Source organism: Phoenix dactylifera, unplaced genomic scaffold (assembly GCF_009389715.1).
Source record: "Phoenix dactylifera cultivar Barhee BC4 unplaced genomic scaffold, palm_55x_up_171113_PBpolish2nd_filt_p 000046F, whole genome shotgun sequence".
NCBI classification, from domain to species: Eukaryota; Viridiplantae; Streptophyta; class Magnoliopsida; order Arecales; family Arecaceae; genus Phoenix; species Phoenix dactylifera.
In genome coordinates, this window is record NW_024067669.1 from 1,542,207 (window position 1) to 1,564,351 (window position 22,145).

The following is a 22,145-nucleotide window of genomic DNA, read 5'->3' on the forward strand; positions in this document are numbered from 1 at the left end:
TGATAGAGATCCCTCATCAATAATCCAAGTTATTCCATTTTTACTACTAAATTGCTTATAGACTAAAAATCATATTATTGGAAAATCTCTAACCTGTGCACTAAGTGGCGAAAATTATGTGTTCTTTTATATTATTTAAATTATTTAATTTTTGATTATTCAATGCATAGAATAAGAATCTCCAAATGATATAATTTTTTATGTTTAAATAATTTAGAGATGGTAGATAGCATCCAAAATCATTAATGTAGGACCTTGTCACATTCAAAGCAATGATATAACCCTATAAGAGTTGCAGTAGATATAACTAATAACTTGAACCAGTTCTCTATAATAATCTCTCTAGCAAGACTGTGAAACAATGCTAAGCTACAACCATCGATTCCATTCAGGTAGTTAAAAAAAGTTGTTGCGGGGCTGCTGGAAATGCAACTTTGACGGATTCCTCTTAGCAGTGAAAAATTATTAAATAAATCATTTGACAAACGTGGCATAGCATTCTGCGGAAGCCGAACAGCAAAATGCATCCTGTAAGTGATACACATACACAGGGAGGGACCTGAAAAGACTGAAAAATGCTGCCTATATTTGAAATGATCCAAACAAGAAAGAACAGAAAATATGCAGGGAAATTAACAAGTATAATGAATATCGGTCACATAATACATCATTATACAACATCTTCAGTCACTTCTTAATGACAAATCTAGGGAGAGGTGCGGACAGAGACTGCATGAGAGGTCCAATTTTCGCTATGCCATGATGCAACTGCCCCTGGCTGAGCAACATCTAAGCGCGCATTATAGAAGACAAGACGAAGGGTTTAGGGTTTGCGAGTTATGGTTACAAATGGCACAAATTAGGTAGCAGTACAGGATTTTAAGATATCTGAAGCTTTAAGGTTTACAGAGGGTGTGAACTGCGGTTACTTCCATGTTATGTCTGAGAAGCCCTGCTGGTTGCTGTTATCGTAAGTACCCATGCTCTGGTTGAGTGGGGTCCCGGGACTATCAGAGGACTCGCTCATTCTACCTTGTGAAACCCCACCAGGACCAGCAAGCTTTCCAGGGGCAGATATAGGTTCCAATGTGTTCATCTGAGTTGTCTCATTCTTCCCATTAGCAATAAAACTGCCTGCTATCACCTGCAATGAGCAATGCTGGTTCCATACCATTGAGAAGAGAAACTTGATAAAGAGAAGAGAGCATAATGTATAAAATTTCTCAGAATGCAAAATCTGATCAACATGTCAAAAAACACCATACTGAGTGAAAATGCAGTTTTCTTTTAGCATCATCTTGTGCAAATCATTACACACACAGATATGCATACGCATGTGTAATCCTTTAACACAGCTTTATAAAATATTTAACATCTAAAACATGCACTAACAATAAATTAAATCTTGCTGCATGCACTAACATCCTAGACTAGGACAGGCATTAAATCAAAAAGGATATATGATCCAAGAATGGATCGAGAGAGATGGACAGAGATTTAGGAACTGTTTTGGTCATTTAGGTGCGAAAGAATACTTTATTAAAACATATCTTTTTAATCTGGGAAATAAACAAATTAGAAATCCATGAGAGCTGTACAAAACCTGCATATCTCATGAAAAGATACGAAAAATGTGTCATAGAAGATAACTTCTGAGGAACATTTTCTCATCCTGCATCATGAGCTTTACATGGATAGTATATGATGGCAGGAAAAAAAAACTTGCATCAACTTGATCAATCCACCAGATTATGTACACTCAAAATTGTGAACTTATATGGAGTAATCATATCCAGTAACCCCAAGAAAGACAAATAAAAAGTAGCTTCAATATGAACTGAGAATGACCTGGACAGGAGATGCTGCTGTTAGAAGCCCAGCCACTCCTCCGCCTAATACGCGACCGTCAGGACCAGCCAGACACACACTCAGTCCCCCTGTTCGGCTACGCTGCCCACCATTCTCTGACAGCAGGAATGAGCCAGAGAGTGACAAGATTTCAAATCGACCCTGTATATTGAACATAAGGCATCAATACTGGTAAGTGAATGTGCGATCAATAACTAATACGAGTTAATTAGTCAAAAGCATAAATTTCATGTGCCGTACTACATTAATGAAGCAGACAATTCTGCAACTACAAAAATAAAAGATCATTCACCAGCAGCACAATTGACCAGATTGCTGAATTTCTACCAGAATGAAGAATATCCACTGGACTCATAACCTAGTTACATGCAAAGCTTTTAATCGATATGCTTAGTATGTGCAAATACATCAACTAAACAAAGATAATAAGGGTGTTGTAAAGGAAACAATCAGCTTGAATTCTGAAAACAAACGTTTCTGGTACTATGCAGAGTAATAAATATTATCAGTTGCAAGTTTCTAAAGTTACAAACCTCATAAGTTACTGTTCCACCAGATGTTGCTGCCTGACGAAGAGTCACATTCGAAACAGCACCATTAGCTGAAAGAATGCAAACAGCACGTGGTCCCTGCTGTGAAAATGCCATAATTTTTGATGCAACATCCTGAAACATAAAATATATTAGTTGATGACAATTTAATTTTCGCATATTTGCCTATGTAACTTCCAAATCAGTATTGGACTTAACCTGCAAGACCTGCAAGCCTTATCCCATTCATTCACTGTTGATTCATGGATCAAAGTATAATCCATAGAAGCGTGGAGAACTTAAAAAACAACCTATAAGAAAAAATAAATTTTCCAAACAGAGCCACCTCTGAATACTATAGACCATCAACATGGTGAGTTAGCATTAAGAGGGGGGTGGGTCTATTGGGTCTGTTAAGGATACTTAGACCTAGGAGGAGGGGGATTGTAAAAACTATATCTGGTGTATGTGTACCGGCACGTGCACCCACTCATGAGTGGGTGCGCACATAAGAGAGAGAGAGAGAGAGAGAGAGAGAGAGAGAGAGAGAGATGCATCAAGTGGATGTTAGTAAATGCGCACAGTTTGGTGATGACTTCTCATGAGACTCCATATGCAGCCATGATGACCTCAATGGAAGCACACATGGCACATATGTTGATGAGATAATATTTTGTGAAACAGTCTGATGATTATATAGTGAAGTGCCAAGATAAGGGGACTGTGGGAGTGAATTCTCAGTTTGATTCAGTGATTTAAGTAATCACATGTCTGTGGGAAACCCACAGGATAGACCCATGGTCTCAAATATAGGCCTTCTCAACAGTTTTGGGGCATCTTTTTTACATTAACGTCCTATGAAATAACAAATGCCATATTCATGTTATGACCATTTTTTGGTATCATGTGATAATCAAAAGGCTCACTTTTATATAAGTATTTAAAAACTACCATATGTAATGAAAATGCTCGTGGTGTGCCTCTGCGGCAAAGCATCCCAGAGTATTCTCCTCCAGTCCGCTTAGAAGAAAACAATCTCTACCAATGATTAGACTCCCATTCAATGCCCATTTGAATTTCATTCACCACTATATGAGGGGGAAAAAAGAAATATCAGACAACTAACTTTTCCTTTTCAAATTTGTCCAGTGCGATTCACCACCCATTCCCCATTATATCACTTTACAAGGAGATGAAGACCTTTTCATCCTCTCCCTCCCTCCTAGCAAGCATTTCAGTGGTAGATGGAATCACAGGCATCCATCACATATATATCCTTGAGAGATCAATTACTTGCCTTGAGTTTCACTGGTATGGTATGTCTTGGTACTCACGAGCAGACATGCTAGCCGCAGCATGCCAAGCATCAGCACAAGCCATGCTGCATGCTTGTAAGCCATTGGAGTGGCATGTGCCAGTCAGTGCCAATTAACATGGATGACACATAAATCTATGGCTATAGTCCTATCTCTTCAGAAAAGTTATCTTCAATCACTTTTTTCTTTCCTTTTATTTCCATCAATTGATTAATACCACATAAATATAACTGTAATAGATCTTGCCTAAATACAGATTGTACAAGGACTTTTTATACTGTCTTCTACTAGTGAGGCTAGGTAAGGAAACTTTAATACAAGGGTGAAGTATACAAGTTGATAAACCATGAATAAGATTTGAGTGTTAAAAAAAATGATACAAAAATTTCAGCAGAAAAATATAAAAAAGGTTACTCATTTTTTTGTTACAACATATGACTGGTTTTTTTTTACATACATCATGATAGTTTTTATAGACAGAATTTATGTTTATTCCAAAAGAAAAGACAAATTTTATTTTAATGTAGGAACTGTTCGCATAGAAATGGCAATGGTTAGGTACATGTTTGGTAGACCGAGTGATATACTTAAAAGCCTCAGAATTCTTTTTCTTTAATCAAGAACATGGACTGGCAGGAGCGAGCAAGTGAGAGAGAGAGTGAGAGAGAGAGAGGGGGGGTAACGGAAGACGGAGGTATTGGAATAACCAAATGCTTCGGGTAGGGGAAGAAAGAAGGTGGTCTTTTGGGCATTCGTTAAACCTAGAGTTAAGATTAGATCGAGCTGGAGATGGCAATAAGAGGCCACAGTTTTGTGCATAAAAAGGCAAGGCTCAGCTGATCTACGACAAACCCAAACTGCAAATAAATGAGAGACTCCAGTATATGTAACATAACAATCACAATTAACATTAAATGCATGAGCTGAAATGATGTACTATGTCTGCTCCATAATAATAGAGCAAATTAGTTTAGGAGGCTACAGAATCAGAAGGTATAAACACGAGCACCTAAGCAAGATCTCATACTTAGAAAAGGCATAAAAAATGGCCAATTATAAAAATGTGCTCCCAACCATTCTAAAGTATATTACCAGAAAAAAACATTCTAAAGTATCATTAAGATAATTAAGACTTAGGTTTATGTTGAATGTAATTTATTACATAGTGATGAATTCGCTAAGGCAACATTTTCTTCAGAAGAAAGCAAGCATAAGACCTGGAATAAGCCTTGTGCCTGTGAAACAGCTTCTAAGAAACAAACAGAAGGAATAGTTATTCTAGTCCATCTTGCTTACACCAGGCATAACTATTCCATCAAATGATATCATATGCTATTCCTGGAATAAAGCCCTTTATTTATGTATACCTACTTTTTTAAATGGAAAAAAACTCACTCAGCCTAAAGTAATCAGAAAAATTTGGATCCCAGTAAAAATAAGAATAGCTATTCCTATTCCACTTTCTCTTATTTCCAAACCAAAAATAGCCTAGAACAGATACTAGATGAACACTTGATAAGGGTCCGGATACATAAAAGACATTGAAATTTCAGAGCATTGATATGAGGTTTCTAGTTATTATATTTTAGCATGACTATAAAGTTGATAAGGCGTTTGTTGACAATGTAGAGATCAAATTACTTAATATTAAATCAACAGATAGGTTTAGATTTGAAGGACAAGTTGCCATGAAAAAGCAAATAATCTCTTACCAAAAACTTGCTTGGGCATAAGTTGAGAAGTGAAAAGAAAAGGAGAAAAATAATCATTAACCTAAAACCTAAATCCCCAAGAAGGATTCATGACAGAACCTTTTTAATTTTATAGAAGGATCTTAAATCAATTGTAACAAACTTCCCTCATAAAATGCACTATGAACATTTAAAAGAGTCATTATGAAAGAGAGAATAGAGTACCTCTCCTATCTTGACTGCAATAATATGAGGTGTAAAACCAATTCCAGCTGATCCTGCAAAGAATTACCTTCCCAAGAATTAATTCTGTACACAAGAAAGAAAATTTAATGGAAATGTAGAAGCAATTTAGTATACTGAAATTAATAATACCAGTGACCAAATTTTAAAAAAACTAGGTATAGGACATGCAAAATCAAACATAAAAACAAGATATAACATTCAAAATCTGATAATTGATACCTCTTGTCCGCATGAAAATCACAGACTCTATTTGGAACAACAAATGCAACATAAAGCCAAGTTATTCGAGAATTAGATGCAGTTTTTAGATAAAGTCGAACAAATTCAATGAAAATCAACAATACTTTTGATAGCAGAGGACTCCATTAACCCAAAAGCGAAAGTCATACCATCCCAATTATCAAGCAACAAGAAATAATATCCAGTAAATGCAACTTTCCAAATCATGTATTATTATAAGTACCAATTATTCAAGGGCAAAGGAACACATTAATGTATCAATCATTTCTAAATTTCCCAGTCATCAACAACCACAGAAACAAATATCAAGGACACAACAGTAATTTCACCACATCACATTCCCAGCACGCCAGATCTACCAAAGAACTTGTGTCTACCAGACCAAAACAGCCTTTCGTTTCTATTTTATTAAAGAACTTGTGTCTACCACACAACCCATCAAGTCCCCACCTTTCTGTCGGACAACACACTAAGTAAATCCCAAATAGAAACATAATCTTTTGTTTCCATATGTACGAAGGCAGCAACATCATAAATTCCAAAACATTGGAAGCTTAAAAAAAAGCATGACGTAACAAAGGATATAAGCAGGAGGGACGGAAAGAGGAAACTGAGGTTACCCAGAGCTGCCAATTGCTGCTTCTTGCTGGAACCTGGCGGCCGACCCCTTGCTTTCTTCATGGCTTGCGCTGCAGCACTGGCGGCAGCAGAGGAAGGAAGCGAGAACCCCCCAGCAGCCGCCGGCGGAGCCGACGCGCTCGGGGACACGGTGGTGAGCGGAAGGGCGAGGGTACCATTGGGCCCATACTTCCTCGGCCGTCCACGCTTTCGTTTGAACGCCTCCCCGGTGCTGACACCGAGGCCATGCGGTGCACCGGCGACCGAGTTGCCGTCAGCGCATCCCCCTCCTCCTGGGTGTGGAGGAGGAGAGCTACTGCTTATGGATTCATACACTGCGGTCCCATCAGAAGAGGTGACTAATCGCATGGTGTACATCGACGGCAGCGCTTGGGCTGGGTTTCTCTGCTTGCCGGCATCGGATAATTCCCCGGCCGTCATGGTTCCCGGCTCGGACCTCGCCTCCATGTACCCCAAGATTTAAACTTTACACCCTATCGCCTGTGATTCTACCTCTATTATTTCAGTCTTTTACTCTAGGGAGATCCAGTAACCATCCACGAATGATTGCACTATGCTCTTTTCTGGAAGAAGAACAAAATTAGGAAAGCAAATTTTGGAAATCTATGTGATCGAAGACTTGAAAGTCTGCTAATTTCCCAAAATACTAAAAAGGAAGGGCAAGAAAATGTCCAAAAGGAGCGATTTTTACCTCGAGAATCTAGTAGAACGAGCTCGAAAACCCTAACAAGGAGCAGGATTTCGAAACACCCTAAACCCTAGGGTCGAAATCAGTTCCTTGTTCCTAAATTTCACAGCAGAAAATAATTTCAAACACAGTAAGGATGGAAAAAAGAGCGGAAATTATTAAAAAGAAAAAAAAAAGGAAAAGAAAAAAGGGAGAAACTGTGAAAAATACCTGGCCCTTATTAAATCTCATCGGAAAATTTAAATAAATTACGAATTCCTCTTGCCAGATCCTTCCTAAAATTCCTCTTTTTTGGAAATTCCGCTGCAAAATCCCCGGATTTTTCGGAGAAAAAAAGGGTCCGAGAAATAAGAAGAATCTGGGCGAACGAAGCAAAGGAGGCGGCGATATGAAGAAAGCCCTAACCCCAATCGGAGAGCCTCAAAAAGCCTCGGGCCCAGATGAGAAAATTGGGGAAAAATACACGATCCCTCTTGGGGAGGGCTCCATTAGAATTATTATTTTAAATAAAAGGGCAAGTAAAGCAGGCCAAAATGGCTTCACCTACAATAATAGAGAAAATAAAGGAAAATACATATATATCCATACATACTTTTTCTTTCTTTTATTGACAACTGAAACGTAGATTGGGTAAAAATTACTTTACTATTATTTTCAACATCTCTCCCATTTCTTTATTTTTTTTTCATTTTAGAATTAGCAACTTTTATGCACAAACTTTATTTTTCATTTTTGTATCCTGAGAAATGAGCATTTAATCAAAATCATATGATCATGGAATGATGATTGCGAGAAATGAGCATTAACGAATTTGCCATTGCTTGAATTAAAAAATATCTATTAAGAATTAATATTTAAACTACAATTATAGCAATTTATGTGGTATTTCTTTGGATAGCAGATCATATTTGGTATTATTGCGAACTTATCTCTACAAAAATTTTGAATATTTTTAAGTCATATATCTTTTAATATATTATATTAACCGCACAATTGCTTACAATTTTTATTTTGATATAATTATTTAACATATAAAGATTTAGGTTGTCAAAAATATAATTGAGAAATTTTATTAAATATGTTATCAAGGAATATCAAAATTTACCAAATAAAACAATGATATCCCGTGTTCTAGTTTCTAATATCTTCAAACCTTTCAGGCATTTGTAGGGAAAAAAATAAATAGATAAAAAAGGCACAATCTAGAATAAATGGTCAATAATTAAGATAAGAGTGAACTAATATTTAATATTCTTATGGATTTTTTTATTGCATTTCCTTCTTCTATTTTCTATTTCATTTGTTTTACTAGTGGATTTAAATATTGGAAAGAAAGACAATCAAGAAAAAACCTAATTAGATCCAAGTGATTCATATTCATATTTTAGATTGCACCAAAATATTTTACGGCACTAAAAAGATAAAAAGAATTTTGAAAATACTTTTGAACTCTTATGAAAGTATTGACTTGAACATTTCTAACAATTTCTTTATTACATTCCATTCTTATAATTTTCTATTTTATTCACTTTTCTTTATGGTCTTAAAAATTACAAAATAAGAATAAAAGGTATGTTTTAGATACACAATTTGCACAATAATTTATCATATTATAATTGACATCTTAAGAGTATATATGAGTGATATCAGTATATTTAAATGATATTGCAAATTTCAATTTTCACTAGCAATAGTCAGGAATTCATTATTTTAATCTATAAGGCCCTGTTTGGACATGCAAACCAGCTATGAGTTATCCAATGATAAATCCCTACAAAACTAAATCTTTGAAAAAGAAGGGCAACAATGAGATAGAAAAATAATAGGAGGAAGTCCTGTGGAATGTAGAATTGCAAAAGTCAAGCGTATTGTGTTCTCTTTGAGAGGTGATTTTTAGTATTCTCAATTTTGTCTATGGCTCGAAGCTTTCTTAATTAGTAAAATCCTCTCTCCCATATTACTTTTGCCACCAACTTCTTCCAAGCCCACACCATATGTGATATAGTCGGAGGATAGCTTCCAAAGTATCTAACAAAGCCCTAAGAGAATTTTTTATTGAAAGAAAAAGATCAATCTTTTTACAAAATAAAATTATCCTATCAACATTTTCATATTCATGTGGAGAACAAAAAGTCCAATTAATATATTTCTATGAACTGCATCGCATTTCTTATTGATGATTTTCCTTATAAGAATGCCTTCATATTAGTAAACTCATACATTATGTTTCTCTTGGGGGTTGTTTGAACCCTTTTGGCCACAAGTCAAGCTATGGCAAAATTAAGCCTTTTTACCCAAAAAAAAAAAAAAATAAGCCTAACCTAAGGAGACCTACAATTTAACCCGTACACCGTGATCTAGATTTATTATAGCAGACAAACAAATAGGCCTTTAGCCAATCTTTCTTAGAGAACGGGAAATCCTAATATTATTATAGCAGAAAAATTATTAAGTGATTATCTAGACTTTTAAGGTCTCTTTAGAGATATCCTTATTAGTCTCCTAAAACCCGCACAATTAGGTTAACTCAAAATTAACTTTGATGGATCAATGGACAACGATAATATGAGGGCAAGCATTACTGTCTGAGATTAGTTAGATAAATTTCTTGATGCTAATGTCATCTCTCTTTTTCTAATATTGGTACCAAATGTCAAATTCATAGAAATTTAGTCGGGACTTCTTCATGCAATGGATTGCTTTAAGGCGAAAAGAATAAGGATAGAGAGTTGCAGGCTTGATTGGAAAAGGTGAGGCACTCTTCATCCTTATATAGCAGACACAAGACAAGTCAGCAAGGTAGGGATTAGCATCCCTATCCCCAATTTGTATTAAGAGAGAAATTAAGAAGCAAATAGGATTGCAAGCTTAGCTTGTTCCATTGAGGAGAGTAACATTTGGAATCATGAATATCCTATTTATGTACTCCTTGGGGCATAACTTGATGCTACTGGATCTAGTTTCAAGTATTAGTAATCTTGTGGGTTTGCGCCCTTTGTTTATAAGAAACAAGAAAATCCGCCAACACCACCCCCCCCCCCCCCCCCCCCCCTTCCTTTCCCCTTCCCTAAACTCTCAATAAAGTGATCGATAATTATTTTTCAAACATGTTAGTCGCCTCTTAGGGTCCATGTGCATTTTGTTATACTTGTTAATGGAAAATTACACTTCTGGATCAAGTTGCTTTTCTAGTTTCAAAACGGAAAGTTGTGAAAAAATTTAGCTTAATAAAGAGAGTTAATGTGTAGGATAGGCATGCTAGTTACCTGGATTTGGTGGCTAATTTTCACATTTGGAACTTGTTTTTGATGTCTTGTATCATTCTTGCTAGATGTAGGATAGGGGCATGCTAGTTTGAGTGTTCACTAAGCTGTTGTGTTTTTATATGTCCCCAGGAGGAATTCAAAACTTTGGGTATCATAAGGAGAGATGTGATAGATGCTGCAGGAGGATGAAGCATCAAAATCAACAATCTCTCTCTCTAAATGGGTATCAACACTGACCATCAACCAGTTCAAACCATCCTTGGGCAAGCATTGCCATTGTCCACGGTCATGCTGCTAACAAAACAAGCTGCCATATGCATCGAACATATGGAAAGGGCAGCGAGGGAAATATGGTCAGAAGTTCGTATAGGAAACTAGAATGATATAGATGAAAGTTGATGAATTATTTCTTTCTTTTACTTCCTTTTGAATCATTCTGAGAATCTTCCATGGGAGGGTGCTTTCGATGCGAAGTTATTTGTCAAGAACATGCTCCAGCCTTCCCAAGATAGGGTTGGCCTCAAGCCATAGAGAAGAGGGAAAAGGAGAATGGATTAGACAAGGGGGAATAAAATGGGACAACCCCAAAAAAGCCACAAAACAGACACCCAACTCTGAAAATTGGGGAAATAGGTGGGAAAATAGTGTTGTCATTCACTCCAGCTGCTGGTGTGGTGGCCTTTGGGAGACTGTGGATTGCTAGATTTTCTTCATGGCTCATAGCATATGAACTTTTAAGCTGTAAAGCAGATCACTGTGGGCAATGGGGCTTGGAGACAATCAAACAGATCAGATGTTTAAAAACAATCTAGACATTAGGAACTAAATGCCACATTCGGCAAAACGAGAGAGTAGACCATGAGCAGGAGCAATGACACATGATATTTGCATCTGAGATTAATGAAATGACAACCTACGAAGAAGATTAAATAAATAGGACCCAACATAAAAGCTAAAAGTTCCTTTCAGACATGATTTTTGGGATGGAAGATAATGTTTATAAAGAAAAAGATAAGGGAAAATAAAGGTCAGAACATGAATTATACAGTCGTCAACTAAATTAATGGCAAGCTCTGATAGGTTGCTTTATTGCATGCGCTGGTGCTTGGGCTCCTGCATAGGCTCTGAATTTACTCAGTGTGCCCTGTGCAGGTGGACCGCCCCCATTGTTCCACTGGAAGCAAAAGCTCAATGGTAGATGCAGGACCTGAAGGATTCATCAGCTTTTATGGCATCCGCCATTAAACAGACCACATCCACCTGCAAAGAGCAATAAAATGTCTCGAGTTCTTCAGAAGGACAAATAGGAGAGCTTAAAAGGCATAATCCAAGTTTTGCAACAGTTGAATATCCGATCGAAATCAACAATACTTAGTTAATTATATATCAAAAAATAAGACTTTAAGTAGCTTCATAAGTGCAGAGCAGGATTTACCACCACCAAAAGATCATTCCCACTTCTGCTAAATCAAAAACAAAAATTGTTCGCCAGACTTGTGTTCAAGTTCCATGCGAACACCGAATGTTCAATATGTGCACAAAAGCATCAACCCAGCAGAGATGAAGGGCGTAAAAAAGCTTGATATTTTCTGAGATTGTGCAGTCAAAATGAACTGATATATCCATTGCAGGTTCCAAGATTACAACCCTTGTAGGTTACTGGTCGTGCTAGAGGTTGCTAAGGAGGGTTACATCAGATGATCACCAGTAATGTCATTTGCTGAAAGAATACAAACAACAAGTGGGCCTTGTGTATTTTTTGTGCAACATCCTGAAACATAAAAATTGCATGTGTTAATAAGGAGGAAACATCCCAAATCGCCTGATTCAGGGCATAGTGAACCAAACTGGTGCAGAACCAGGACTATTCCTGGTTTCAGTTTGAGACAAGCTAGGAACTGGCCTGAGGCTCAGTTTGGCTTGATTCAGACCAGTTCCTGCCGGTTCCACGACTGTCACAAGCTAAAACAGAGGAGAAAGGTCACTCCACTGCATTTCTCCTCCCGTTTCTCATCAATCGGCGTACCACACCAACCAATTTCTTGACCAGTACCACCCGATACCAGTTCAGGAAACCTTGGTTAATAACAGTTTAACATTTGCTGATTTATTTCTGAGATTGTACTGTGAAAATAAACTGATATATCAATTGCAGGTTCCAATATTACAATCCTCGTAGGTTACCAGTCCCACTAGAGGTTGCTAAGGAGGTCTACATCAGATGATCACAAGTAATGTCATCTGCTGAAAGAATACAGACAACAAGTGGGCCTTGTGTATTTTTTGTGCAACACCCTGAAACATAAAAACTGTATTTGTAAATAAGGAGGAAGCATCCCGAACTGCCTGATTTAGGGCATAGCAAACCAAACTGGTGCAGAACCAGGTCCATTCCTGGTTTCAATTCAAGATAAGCTAGGAACCAGCCTGAACCTCAGCTTGGCTTGATTCAGGCCAGTTCCTGCCAGCTCCAGGACTGTCATGAGCTAAAACAGAGGAGAAAGGCCATTCCACTGCATTCCTCTGCTTGTTTCTCATCAATCGCCATACCATACCAACCTACGTCTCGACCGGTACCACCCAATACCGGTTCAGGAAACCTTGGTTAATAACAGCTTAACATTTGTTGATTTATTTCCTAACCTTCAAATAAGCATTAAACTTAACATGCAGAAGCCTTATCCTATCTATATTATGGTGACATATGCATCAGCATATAATCTATAAATGCATTAAGAACTTGAAATCAGAAACTGTTCAGAAAATATGTTCCCCAACTTGAGCCACCTCTCACATATTGAAATGCCCACAACATCAGGAGTTACATCTCTGTGCAGCATTGCTAATAGCAAAACTGGAAACAAAGATTTCTGATGCATAAAGACAGATGATTTTTGGTGGATGAATGCATTAGCCGAGTCCACGGGATTGGTGAATTGATGTTATCTCAGTATTTATGTTACAAATACAGAATCATAACTTAGTTCGCTATATTTGTACCTTCTAAAATCTTGAATCTTGAGGCCTTGTGTGGTACCACTGCAGTTTTTGATTTTCCACATTTAAAAAAAATATAAAAAAACACAAAACCAAGGCAAAAAAACCTGCTTGATAGAGCAGTTTTTATTTTAAATTTTTAAAAAACTTGAGTTTGGATTTTGAAAAAGTGAAAGCTATTAAAAAAATGGCTTTCACTTGTTCTGAAAGAAAAAACATGCTCCCTTTTAATTGCGTCACCAGTGCCGCCGCCGCCGCCACAACCATCACATAGATCTTATATTTCTTTTATATGAATGACATGAATTTCAATATAAATGATTTTTAAGTGTTTCCTACAATGAACTTTCTTCTTTAATTTATGTCCAGTTCAATACTTGTCATAACTGGTCTGACTTTCTAAGTTGACTCGTCCGGAACAATTGTTTATGACTACTGATTCCATCTTAAGTTTTGAATTTTTTAAATTTAAACCATGCTTGAATTTGCTTAAGATGAAGTAGAATTTTGTTATTATTAATTCATATAATTTAATTTTAGATATACTTTGACCAAGGATGTAGCAGAAGTCCACGCCGGCCTGCCATGGAACCAGCAATCTAGGACCCACTGGCGCTGATTCACAGTTCCGAACTGAGGGGTGTTGGACTGGCACCTGCCAGTGTTGAGATTAAAGGTCTGAACTCTGAAGACACCTTTTCCCTGCTCGTGACACAAGTACCAGCAACAATCAGCATAGGTACAGACACCAGTTTTTGGATCCTTGATTTTGATATAGAATGGTTTATCATGAAATAAAAAATAATCAATACAGAATTAGTTCAGGAGGACTAACTGGACAAAAGTTTACGTAAAAATCTAAACTACTCGTTTTATCCTATTAGACCATACAACATTTTAAATTAATTCATTTGAAATCAGTTCATACTATACATCTATTTTAGCATATTGCATGACTACACACTATAATGCTCAATTCCATTCAAAACTATCAAATATCATTTTTTCATAATCAAATTTCCAATGCAGTACTCAAAATACTAAAAGATGAGCATAAAGTGCAAGTTTGATAAATACCATCTATTACAGGTTGACTTTATTCTTTTCGCCTCAGCAGTGTCTATTCCTGGCAACAACTAGAGATAAAATCAATAATGTGCTTGCATAATATCTGCAGTCAAAAGACTCCAAGCTCCAATTGTCCAACCTCCAGGTGTCATACTGAAAAAGCCTACTGAATTTCTAAAGATACAAAATGCCAGCATGACTGCATGAGTGATACATAAAGATTACAACAAAAGAACAATTCAATTTACCATAAAGAAATATACATGAAAAACTCGAACTTGTTTCTGATAAATAATATATGCGCTGAACAACGACCGTCATACTAAGGCTTTCACCGCTAACAAACACCATCTAGCCGAAAGCTTGTAAAACCCAGGTGAAGCAGCAGCCAACAATTAGACAGGAAAAATATCTCATCCGACCCATAAATCCATCTCTAATATTGTTCAAACTCCAGACTCATTTCCTAATCTCCAAAGCATGATCTTCTCAGAGAAGTGATCCTTCCAGTCATGAATAGATGCAAAAGGCAACAAACCGGACAATGTGGGAAGAATCAGTAACAGGATACTGTAGAATGTGTATCGCCTGATCCAGTATGGTAGCCTGGCCACCTTAGCTCCTTGAGACACAGAAACAGGACCATAAAGAATATGGTAAAAAGCCGACGGGAACACATTGGCAAAGAAATGAAGCAAACAGAAAACCTCCCAATACAAAAGCCAGCAATAGCCATTCCCTCCTAACGTGTCGACACAAAACTTTCCAGCAAAACCACAAACAACTCCTAAGAGCAGGAGGATGAATGTCACGGGCATAGTTGGCCCAGGCATTACTGAGCGTTGAAAAAGCAAGTAAGCAATTGCCAAAATCATCAATACGCCAAATGACATACGGGTTAGGGTTACAAAGTGACATCTCAGCATAAGCCAGCCTGAATTGAAAGATGCCACTGGCTTTGGGATCCACCAAGATCTAGACTCCTGAAAAAAAAAATGTTGACGACTCATATATCACCAGATATAACAGCAAGACTGCATATGGAAGGTTAGAACTTAAAAATAAATGAAAACATACTTTATAGGTGGATGTGCAGGCCGATGTTGCCTCCGCGATGCGTTGGTATGAATAGATGGATGCTCCATATAAAAGGAAGCCAGACATGATAATCAAGCCAGTGACAAGAAGATCTATGCACCTTCTGAGGACTTCTGCATGCTTCATATCCTGGATCTTATTCCTTAGTTTCTCTTCTTTGAAGGAAGCCTTTGAGATACCCATGGATATCTTTATCTTCTCTAACAAATTTGCGTAGGAATTGAGAGCTAATTGAGATTGCTTCATTTGCAATTTTTTCATGATTAGACTCAACTCAACTGCCTTGAGATCATTTGAGCGAGTCTGCTCCATAATAGATCTCTCAAATGTATTCTGAATGGATTGATCAAGTCCAGGATTGGCCACTTCATAAGAAACAGGGGCTAGCTGCTGAGTTATATGCCCATGAAGAACAAGTTGATTCATGGAATTCAATGATGGATTCTCTTGAAACTCTTCAATGGAGTTGGGGGATTCAGGAATGCCCAAGGTAGGTGCACTATCACAGCTGCTATTGATAAATGAACTACTAGTATTTCCTTGCTCAATAGTGGATGTTTCATTAATTAGCCGAAGGGTCTTCAAAGTGCTGCCAAATGATTTTTCGAAATTTCTGATGAAACATTCGAACCTGCCCCCATATATCTACTCAAGAAACACAAAACCACAGGTATAATATGAATTAAAACCCAGCATAGCATTGCTTATGAACAACCTGAAAAAACTTGAAACTGACAACTAGAGACAATGACCAGTTATGATCCAGACTTACATTTGTTACAGATTCTTTCACCGCTAAAGTACAGATCTGCAAACCATTAATATATGTCAGACAGTAACACAATATTTCTCACTGCATATCTATTCATATTCCAGATATAAGCATTTAAATAGTGTACCATGGAAAGTCGATCTACTGGTATCCTCTCCCCTGAGGCAGTCTTCCCATCCAAAACCTGAAATCAACAAAACATCAGTATCATCAAGCAACCGAGCACTCAAAATAAAGAAATTGAATACAAAATAAAAGAATCCGAAAAACCGGCATACTAGAAGGTGGGAAAGACCTTGATACTGATCTTACTACTTATTAAATAAAATGATCCATTTAAATTCTTGTCTGCTAAATGGACAAAAAATTCTTAACTCATTGTGAAGCTGCATTTCTTAGGTAATTCTGATACAGGAAATGGACAGTAAATAGCACCTTTGCCAGATTTCAAACATGAAATTCAATTTTCTTTTATTTTAGTGCAGATTTGAAATTTTAATAGGACAAGTGAAATGTTCATAATGTCAATACCATAAATAATAATTAAAGATTGATATCCAGCTGGTTTAGACCTGGGCCTAGAGTTTATGTTCATGGGCAGCAAATGGATCCTGCAGAAACGAAGCCGACCTGGCTAGACAAGAATGGAATGGTCAAAAAACGGATAAATAATAAGGATCCCTTTAAATATACACTTGACTTTAACTCCAGCTTGAAAATTAGATGGGTAAGATCTTGGCCTAATTCTTAGCCTTAGAGCCAGTTGGAGTCGGATTATGGTCAACGTAGACCTGGACCCAACAATTCTGCCACCAAAACCAATGCAACAGTGTCAGATAGATAGGGCAACAGTTTAAGGACTTACTAACTCTGATAGAATAGTAGGCCAACAGCTACACAGGCTATGCTTGATACATGGGCCTACTCCAATAAGGCAACACCTCTGCTTGTTACACCCCTATTTCATGCCTGATAAAGAGAAAGGGCATGCAGAAGAGCTAGGAAGAGATAGAGGGAAAAGGAGGCAAGTGATCTGTGCGGTCTAGAGTAAAGATTAAAAGAAACCCATCAATATACAAAAGGTTATAGGGGAGCCCTTCCTTTCAGATGTTGCACACTTCTCACATCCCTCTAAGACTTGCGGGAAAATCTAAAGGAAAAAAGGATTTAAATATCGAGATATCAACTCATACCAATCATCAGGCAGTACCAAATGTTACACAATACTGGAGCTGTATAGGGTCAATATACCTGAGTACATCTTGATATTAATGACCAAAAAAAAAAGAACTAATACTCTATTTGATACTATTTTCCCTGTTTCTTTTTTTTTAAAAATAGAAACACGGAGTCTAATGTAGAAAACATGTTTGGCTACCTTGTTTCCATTTTTATTTTTTTTAAACAATTTCCATTATTTCTAGAAAAGTGAAAGTAAAAAATTTCCACTTTCATATTTTTTAAAAGTGGGTTTTCAACCTTCCCCTCCCAACCCCTCTTCTTCCGCCCGATCTCACACTCAACCCCATCTCCCCCGCCCAACCATGCCGGCTCTCTGGGCCTCACTAGCCATCTCTCCACCTAACATTGAGCTATCCCTCATCCCCAGCCACGTGGCCAGCCTCATTCCCACTCCCTTTATTGCTCCCTCAACTACCTCTCCGCCCGACGTCAAGCTCTCTCTCATCCCCGACCACATCGCCAGCCCCATCCTCCCACTCCCTTGTTGCTAGCCATGTCGCCAGTCCTCATTGTTTTTTTTTTAAAAAAAAAAAAGAGCAAGCCAAACATGTTTTTTTATAGTCAAAAATCTGAAAATAAATAGAATTTCAATTTTCAATTTTTTTTAAAAAAGAAAAGTGACAATGATGCTAAAAGCAGCCTATGAAAAAAGTACCTAATAGTACAAAGTCTCCAAGAGGTCGGTATGGTGAGATACCAATAAACTTTGTGTACTGAGGTACCCTAAACTAGTCCTTGTCTGTTGGAAGGCCGGCCCAACCCATAGGCGACATAGGCGGTCGCCTAAGGCCCCGGCCCAAAAAAAGGCCCCCAGTTCCCAAATCCCACATGCACTTCCCCATTGCTTCTGCAGCTCTACCTTCTCCCGGTTCCTTCCGCCTCGGCCCGATTTTGCTGCGACTTCTTCTTAGGGTTAGGGTTAGGATTTGTCCAATGGCGGGTCGAGCCCTAATCTCGAAGTTCCCCTATGTGTCCCTCGCCCCTCTCCTCTCCTCCGGATTCTTCGCCTCCCGAGCTCTCTTCTTTGCCCGTCCCTCTTCCCCTCTCCTCTCGTCCTCCAGACCTCTGCCCTCTCCTCCCCCTTGCCGACTACTTCCGCCTCCCTGCAGACGGCGGCCGCGGCGGCGCGGTCCGGTGCTTCTCAACCTAGCCTACGACGTCGTCTCTTAACGAACCTTTGCCGAACTGGAGCAACCGGCCGCCCAAGGAGACCATCCTTCTCGACAGGTGTGACTTCGAGCACTGGCTCATCGTCATGGAGCCCACCGATCCCACTCTCACCCGGGACGAGATCATCGACAGCTACATCAAGACCCTCGCTCAGGCCCTCGAAAGGTCAGGGTTCTCCCATCTCCGCCTCCTTTTCCCTCCCTCTCCTCTGTATGCTTAATTTCACTGCTTCTATTTTTTTCGATTGGCGTGGAAAATGGAAGAAATGCTTTTACATGCTTCTTTATCTATCCCCTTTGGTGGAATTTTGTGCTTAGGATTTGGTCGATTGGCGTTGTCTAGTGAAAGATATGGTTTTGATGCTTCTAGCCCTAGTTTGGTGCTCTGTAATTTTGTTTCTGAGAATAAAATTGATTGCTTTGATTTTTCGTGGTGGATTTCTTCAAGCTTTATATTCTTTCTTACACCCTTATATATATATATATATATATATATATTTTTGTGCAAACATTTCTTAAATAACACTATAATATATTTGTGGAGCTGGAGAAAAGAATATTAGTTCGCTTCCTACCTCCATTCCATATAACACTAATGTCTGTGATAAGAATTCCTCTGCTATTTGCAAAAATTATTGATTTCTGCAATTAGTTGTTTTGCTATCACCGGATGCTCTTTTCTTTTTTAATTATTTACGTGTTGTAAAGGTCCTTGTTAGCTTGTCTTTTCCCACATCTTTTTTGCCGCCATGCATAAATAAACCAAGAGAGTTGTTAACAACTAATGAAACAACTAATGAACATATTACATGCATTGCTTACAGGATATTGTTAACAATACCTGTAACAGTTGCTTCTACTGAAAGAAGTTTTTCAAAATTAAAGTTGATAAAATCGTATTTGCGATCAACTATGTCACAAGAAAGATTAAATAGATTAGCTATATTATCGATTGAAAATAGTATTTTACTGAATCTTGAGTACAAAAGTTTGATTAGTAATTTTGCATCTCAAAAAGCTAGACGAATTATTTTTAAATAAATTTTTAAAGTATTTTGCACTTATTAATTTTTTATTATTTTTTAAAATAAAAAAAAGCCTCCCTTAGTGAGTTCGCCTTAGGCCCCAAATGCATTGGGCCGCCTCTGGTTTGTTGTGGTACAGTATGATTGACTCAGGACTAGTAAACTCAATTCCTAAATCCTTGATAGAAAAAGTGATGTTTTTCACATATTGTATAGTCAATACCAATAAGTTGACTGGCAATGATTCAGGAGCATAAGGGTCACCAAAGTGAAAATATGAAATGGACGAGGAGTAAAACCAGGTTAGATAAAGCTAAAGATGAGTACACTAATGGAAGCAAAATAATTTCAAACACTGAAGAAAGTTAAGATCCAGTTCAAAATGGTACAAGATTGAGAGGCAGAGACCAATGAAGAATATATAGAAGGAATTGGATTCAAAATCGAATGGTTAAAACTGAAAAGGAAATACCTATAATAGAAATGAAAATTACAAAATGGATTCATGTATGCTAGCCTTAACAAGATAGGAACATGAGTTCATAAAACCAACCCCTAGTATCAGGTTCATGCTTGTTATGATTAGCTGCCCCTTTTTTTAAGTGGCATACACCAGTATTCAGTTGCAATGACATCCAAAGATGGCCTAGTAAGGAAACAAAGCTTATGCGAGTACCAAAAATCATATATTTTTCCAACCCATGCAGCAATCGAAGTATTAAGCCAATCCAAGTATCAAGCCAATCGTAAGGTGTAACAACAAATGACTCCTAAATGAAAGAACATAGGCTTCACAAGGGAATTTCTTTAAGCATGTTTAAGAGCATTTCCTTTTCTTTTATGGCTAACATGTTCCTACTCCCATTTTAAATTTTACCAGCCACTGAAACCAAATCTAAGTACATTATCTGTAAAGAGAAGGTAAAGCACTTGCAAAGCCCTATCTTGATTCATGCTGCCTTTCTGAAGGAAGCAGTGTCTAGTTAAAAGTGATCCCTTCAAAAGAAGCAGAACAATGCTTCACGTAGTAATAGTATTAACTGCAGCAAACAATGCAAAAAATTGGCTTCTTGAATCTCATTTCAGCCGAACCACGAGCACCTCGGTCAAGATCATGTGAAACTATGGGCAAAAGAGCATTTTATTGATAGTATTTTTAAACCAATAATTCAATTTAACTGAATCACGAGCGTTTTGGTCAAGAACATGATATGTTAAGGAAAAAAGACATTTTTACGATAAATATTAAACTTGAGAATTCTTGGTCAAGAATACGTGAAATTACAGAAAAAGCAACATTTTTAAGAAACAGAAATTAAACCCTAAAGAAAACCAACGGACCTTAGCAACCACAGCGGCGAAAGACATTCCAAGCGGAAGTGCAAGATCTTGGAGATCCTCCTCGTCGCCGCGCCGCGCACCTTGAGACGCCCACGGGCTTCGGAATCTTCTCCTCAGGTGCACCCCTCTCTGCTGCGACTGGCAGCGATGAGAGGCGGAAGAAGACGACGAGGAAGGAGAACAAGAAGAAGAAGCGGCATCCTTTGGCACGGTCTTGGCCTTGGAGGTAGAAACCCTAACCCCCTGTCCCTTACCGAGGGGCGGCCGCCGCCGCAGGGGTTGGGCGGCAATGGGATCGCCGACGCCGCCTAGTTCCAGGGCGTTGCGGCCCTCCGCCGCTCCGGCATCCTCAAGGGTCTTGGGACGAGATTGGGCGGATGAGCAAGGGGAGAGGATCGGCAGGCCGGATTTCATGGGCGCGGAGAGAAGGGGAGGACAGAGTCGGAGAGAGAGAGAAGGGGAGAAGGATGGAAGCTGGGAATTCGAATATAAATTAGAGAGGGAAAGGAAAAATTATTTCGAACCTGAGACGAACGGAAGGGGAAAGAGAGGGGGAAAGGGGGAAAGCCGCGTCGGGGAGCGGCGGGCGGGGTTGCAGTTTTTACTTTTTTTAATTCCAAAAAAAAATCCTAAATAGATTTCTTTATTAAATATTTAAATATTTCTATTATAAATTTTGTGACATTTTTTTCAGAAAGGTATCCATATCCGGATCTTAGGAACTTTTTGAACAGATACCTTGGAAAAGATAATTATAAATTAATTACTTTTTCCATATAACTAAATAGGTTGAAAACAGTTTCCGAGATTGTTAGGATTTGTCAAAATTGTCAATCCTAACCGTATTCAAACACTATATAAAAGCATCTATATTGGAATACTTATCTATTTAACTTGATTTAATCCATTATAAAACTACTTAAATTACCTATTTAATAAAATTGTAGG

At 37.9% G+C, this 22,145-nt stretch overlaps 2 protein-coding genes across 4 annotated transcripts; both read right to left on the bottom strand.

The window, feature by feature from the left end:
• Window positions 1–569: 569 nt before the first annotated feature.
• LOC103711624 (AT-hook motif nuclear-localized protein 10-like) lies at window positions 570–7,695 on the bottom strand. The gene is made up of 7 exons (XM_008797857.4): window positions 7,430–7,695; window positions 7,223–7,315; window positions 6,513–7,094; window positions 5,632–5,684; window positions 2,403–2,534; window positions 1,849–2,010; window positions 570–1,144 (listed from the first exon to the last, which is right to left on the bottom strand). Exons 3-7 carry the CDS (start codon window positions 6,976–6,978, stop codon window positions 926–928), a joined length of 1,032 nt encoding a protein of 343 aa, XP_008796079.1. The 5' UTR covers window positions 6,979–7,094; window positions 7,223–7,315; window positions 7,430–7,695; the 3' UTR covers window positions 570–925.
• A 3,715-nt stretch (window positions 7,696–11,410) lies between these two features.
• On the bottom strand, window positions 11,411–21,794 carry LOC103711631 (protein CPR-5). 3 transcript variants are annotated; one of them, XM_008797868.4, is made up of 7 exons: window positions 21,198–21,794; window positions 16,548–16,604; window positions 16,421–16,456; window positions 15,628–16,293; window positions 14,560–15,533; window positions 11,921–12,256; window positions 11,411–11,745 (listed from the first exon to the last, which is right to left on the bottom strand). In XM_008797868.4, exons 1-5 carry the CDS (start codon window positions 21,609–21,611, stop codon window positions 14,997–14,999), a joined length of 1,710 nt encoding a protein of 569 aa, XP_008796090.1. In that variant the 5' UTR covers window positions 21,612–21,794; the 3' UTR covers window positions 11,411–11,745; window positions 11,921–12,256; window positions 14,560–14,996. The 3 variants fall into 3 exon arrangements, with proteins under 3 accessions (XP_008796090.1, XP_008796098.1, XP_038971933.1); XM_008797876.4 differs by lacking the exon at window positions 11,921–12,256 and having other exon boundaries at window positions 11,432–11,745; XM_039116005.1 differs by having other exon boundaries at window positions 11,432–11,745; window positions 11,921–15,533.
• Between the last annotated feature and the right edge of the window lie 351 nt (window positions 21,795–22,145).

Coding starts and splice junctions, on each gene's coding strand:
- LOC103711631 (XM_008797868.4), bottom strand. CDS start 21,611: ATGAAATCCGGCCTGCCGATCCTCTCCCCTTGCTCATCCGCCCAATCT. Junction 16,457..16,547: donor CAGTAGATCGACTTTCCATG/GTACACTATTTA, acceptor AATGGTTTGCAG/ATCTGTACTTTAGCGGTGAA. Junction 16,294..16,420: donor TGAAAGAATCTGTAACAAAT/GTAAGTCTGGAT, acceptor TTTCTTGAGTAG/ATATATGGGGGCAGGTTCGA.
- LOC103711624 (XM_008797857.4), bottom strand. CDS start 6,978: ATGGAGGCGAGGTCCGAGCCGGGAACCATGACGGCCGGGGAATTATCC. Junction 5,685..6,512: donor GCAGCAATTGGCAGCTCTGG/GTAACCTCAGTT, acceptor AATTCTTTGCAG/GATCAGCTGGAATTGGTTTT. Junction 2,535..5,631: donor TTGCAGTCAAGATAGGAGAG/GTACTCTATTCT, acceptor TTTATGTTTCAG/GATGTTGCATCAAAAATTAT.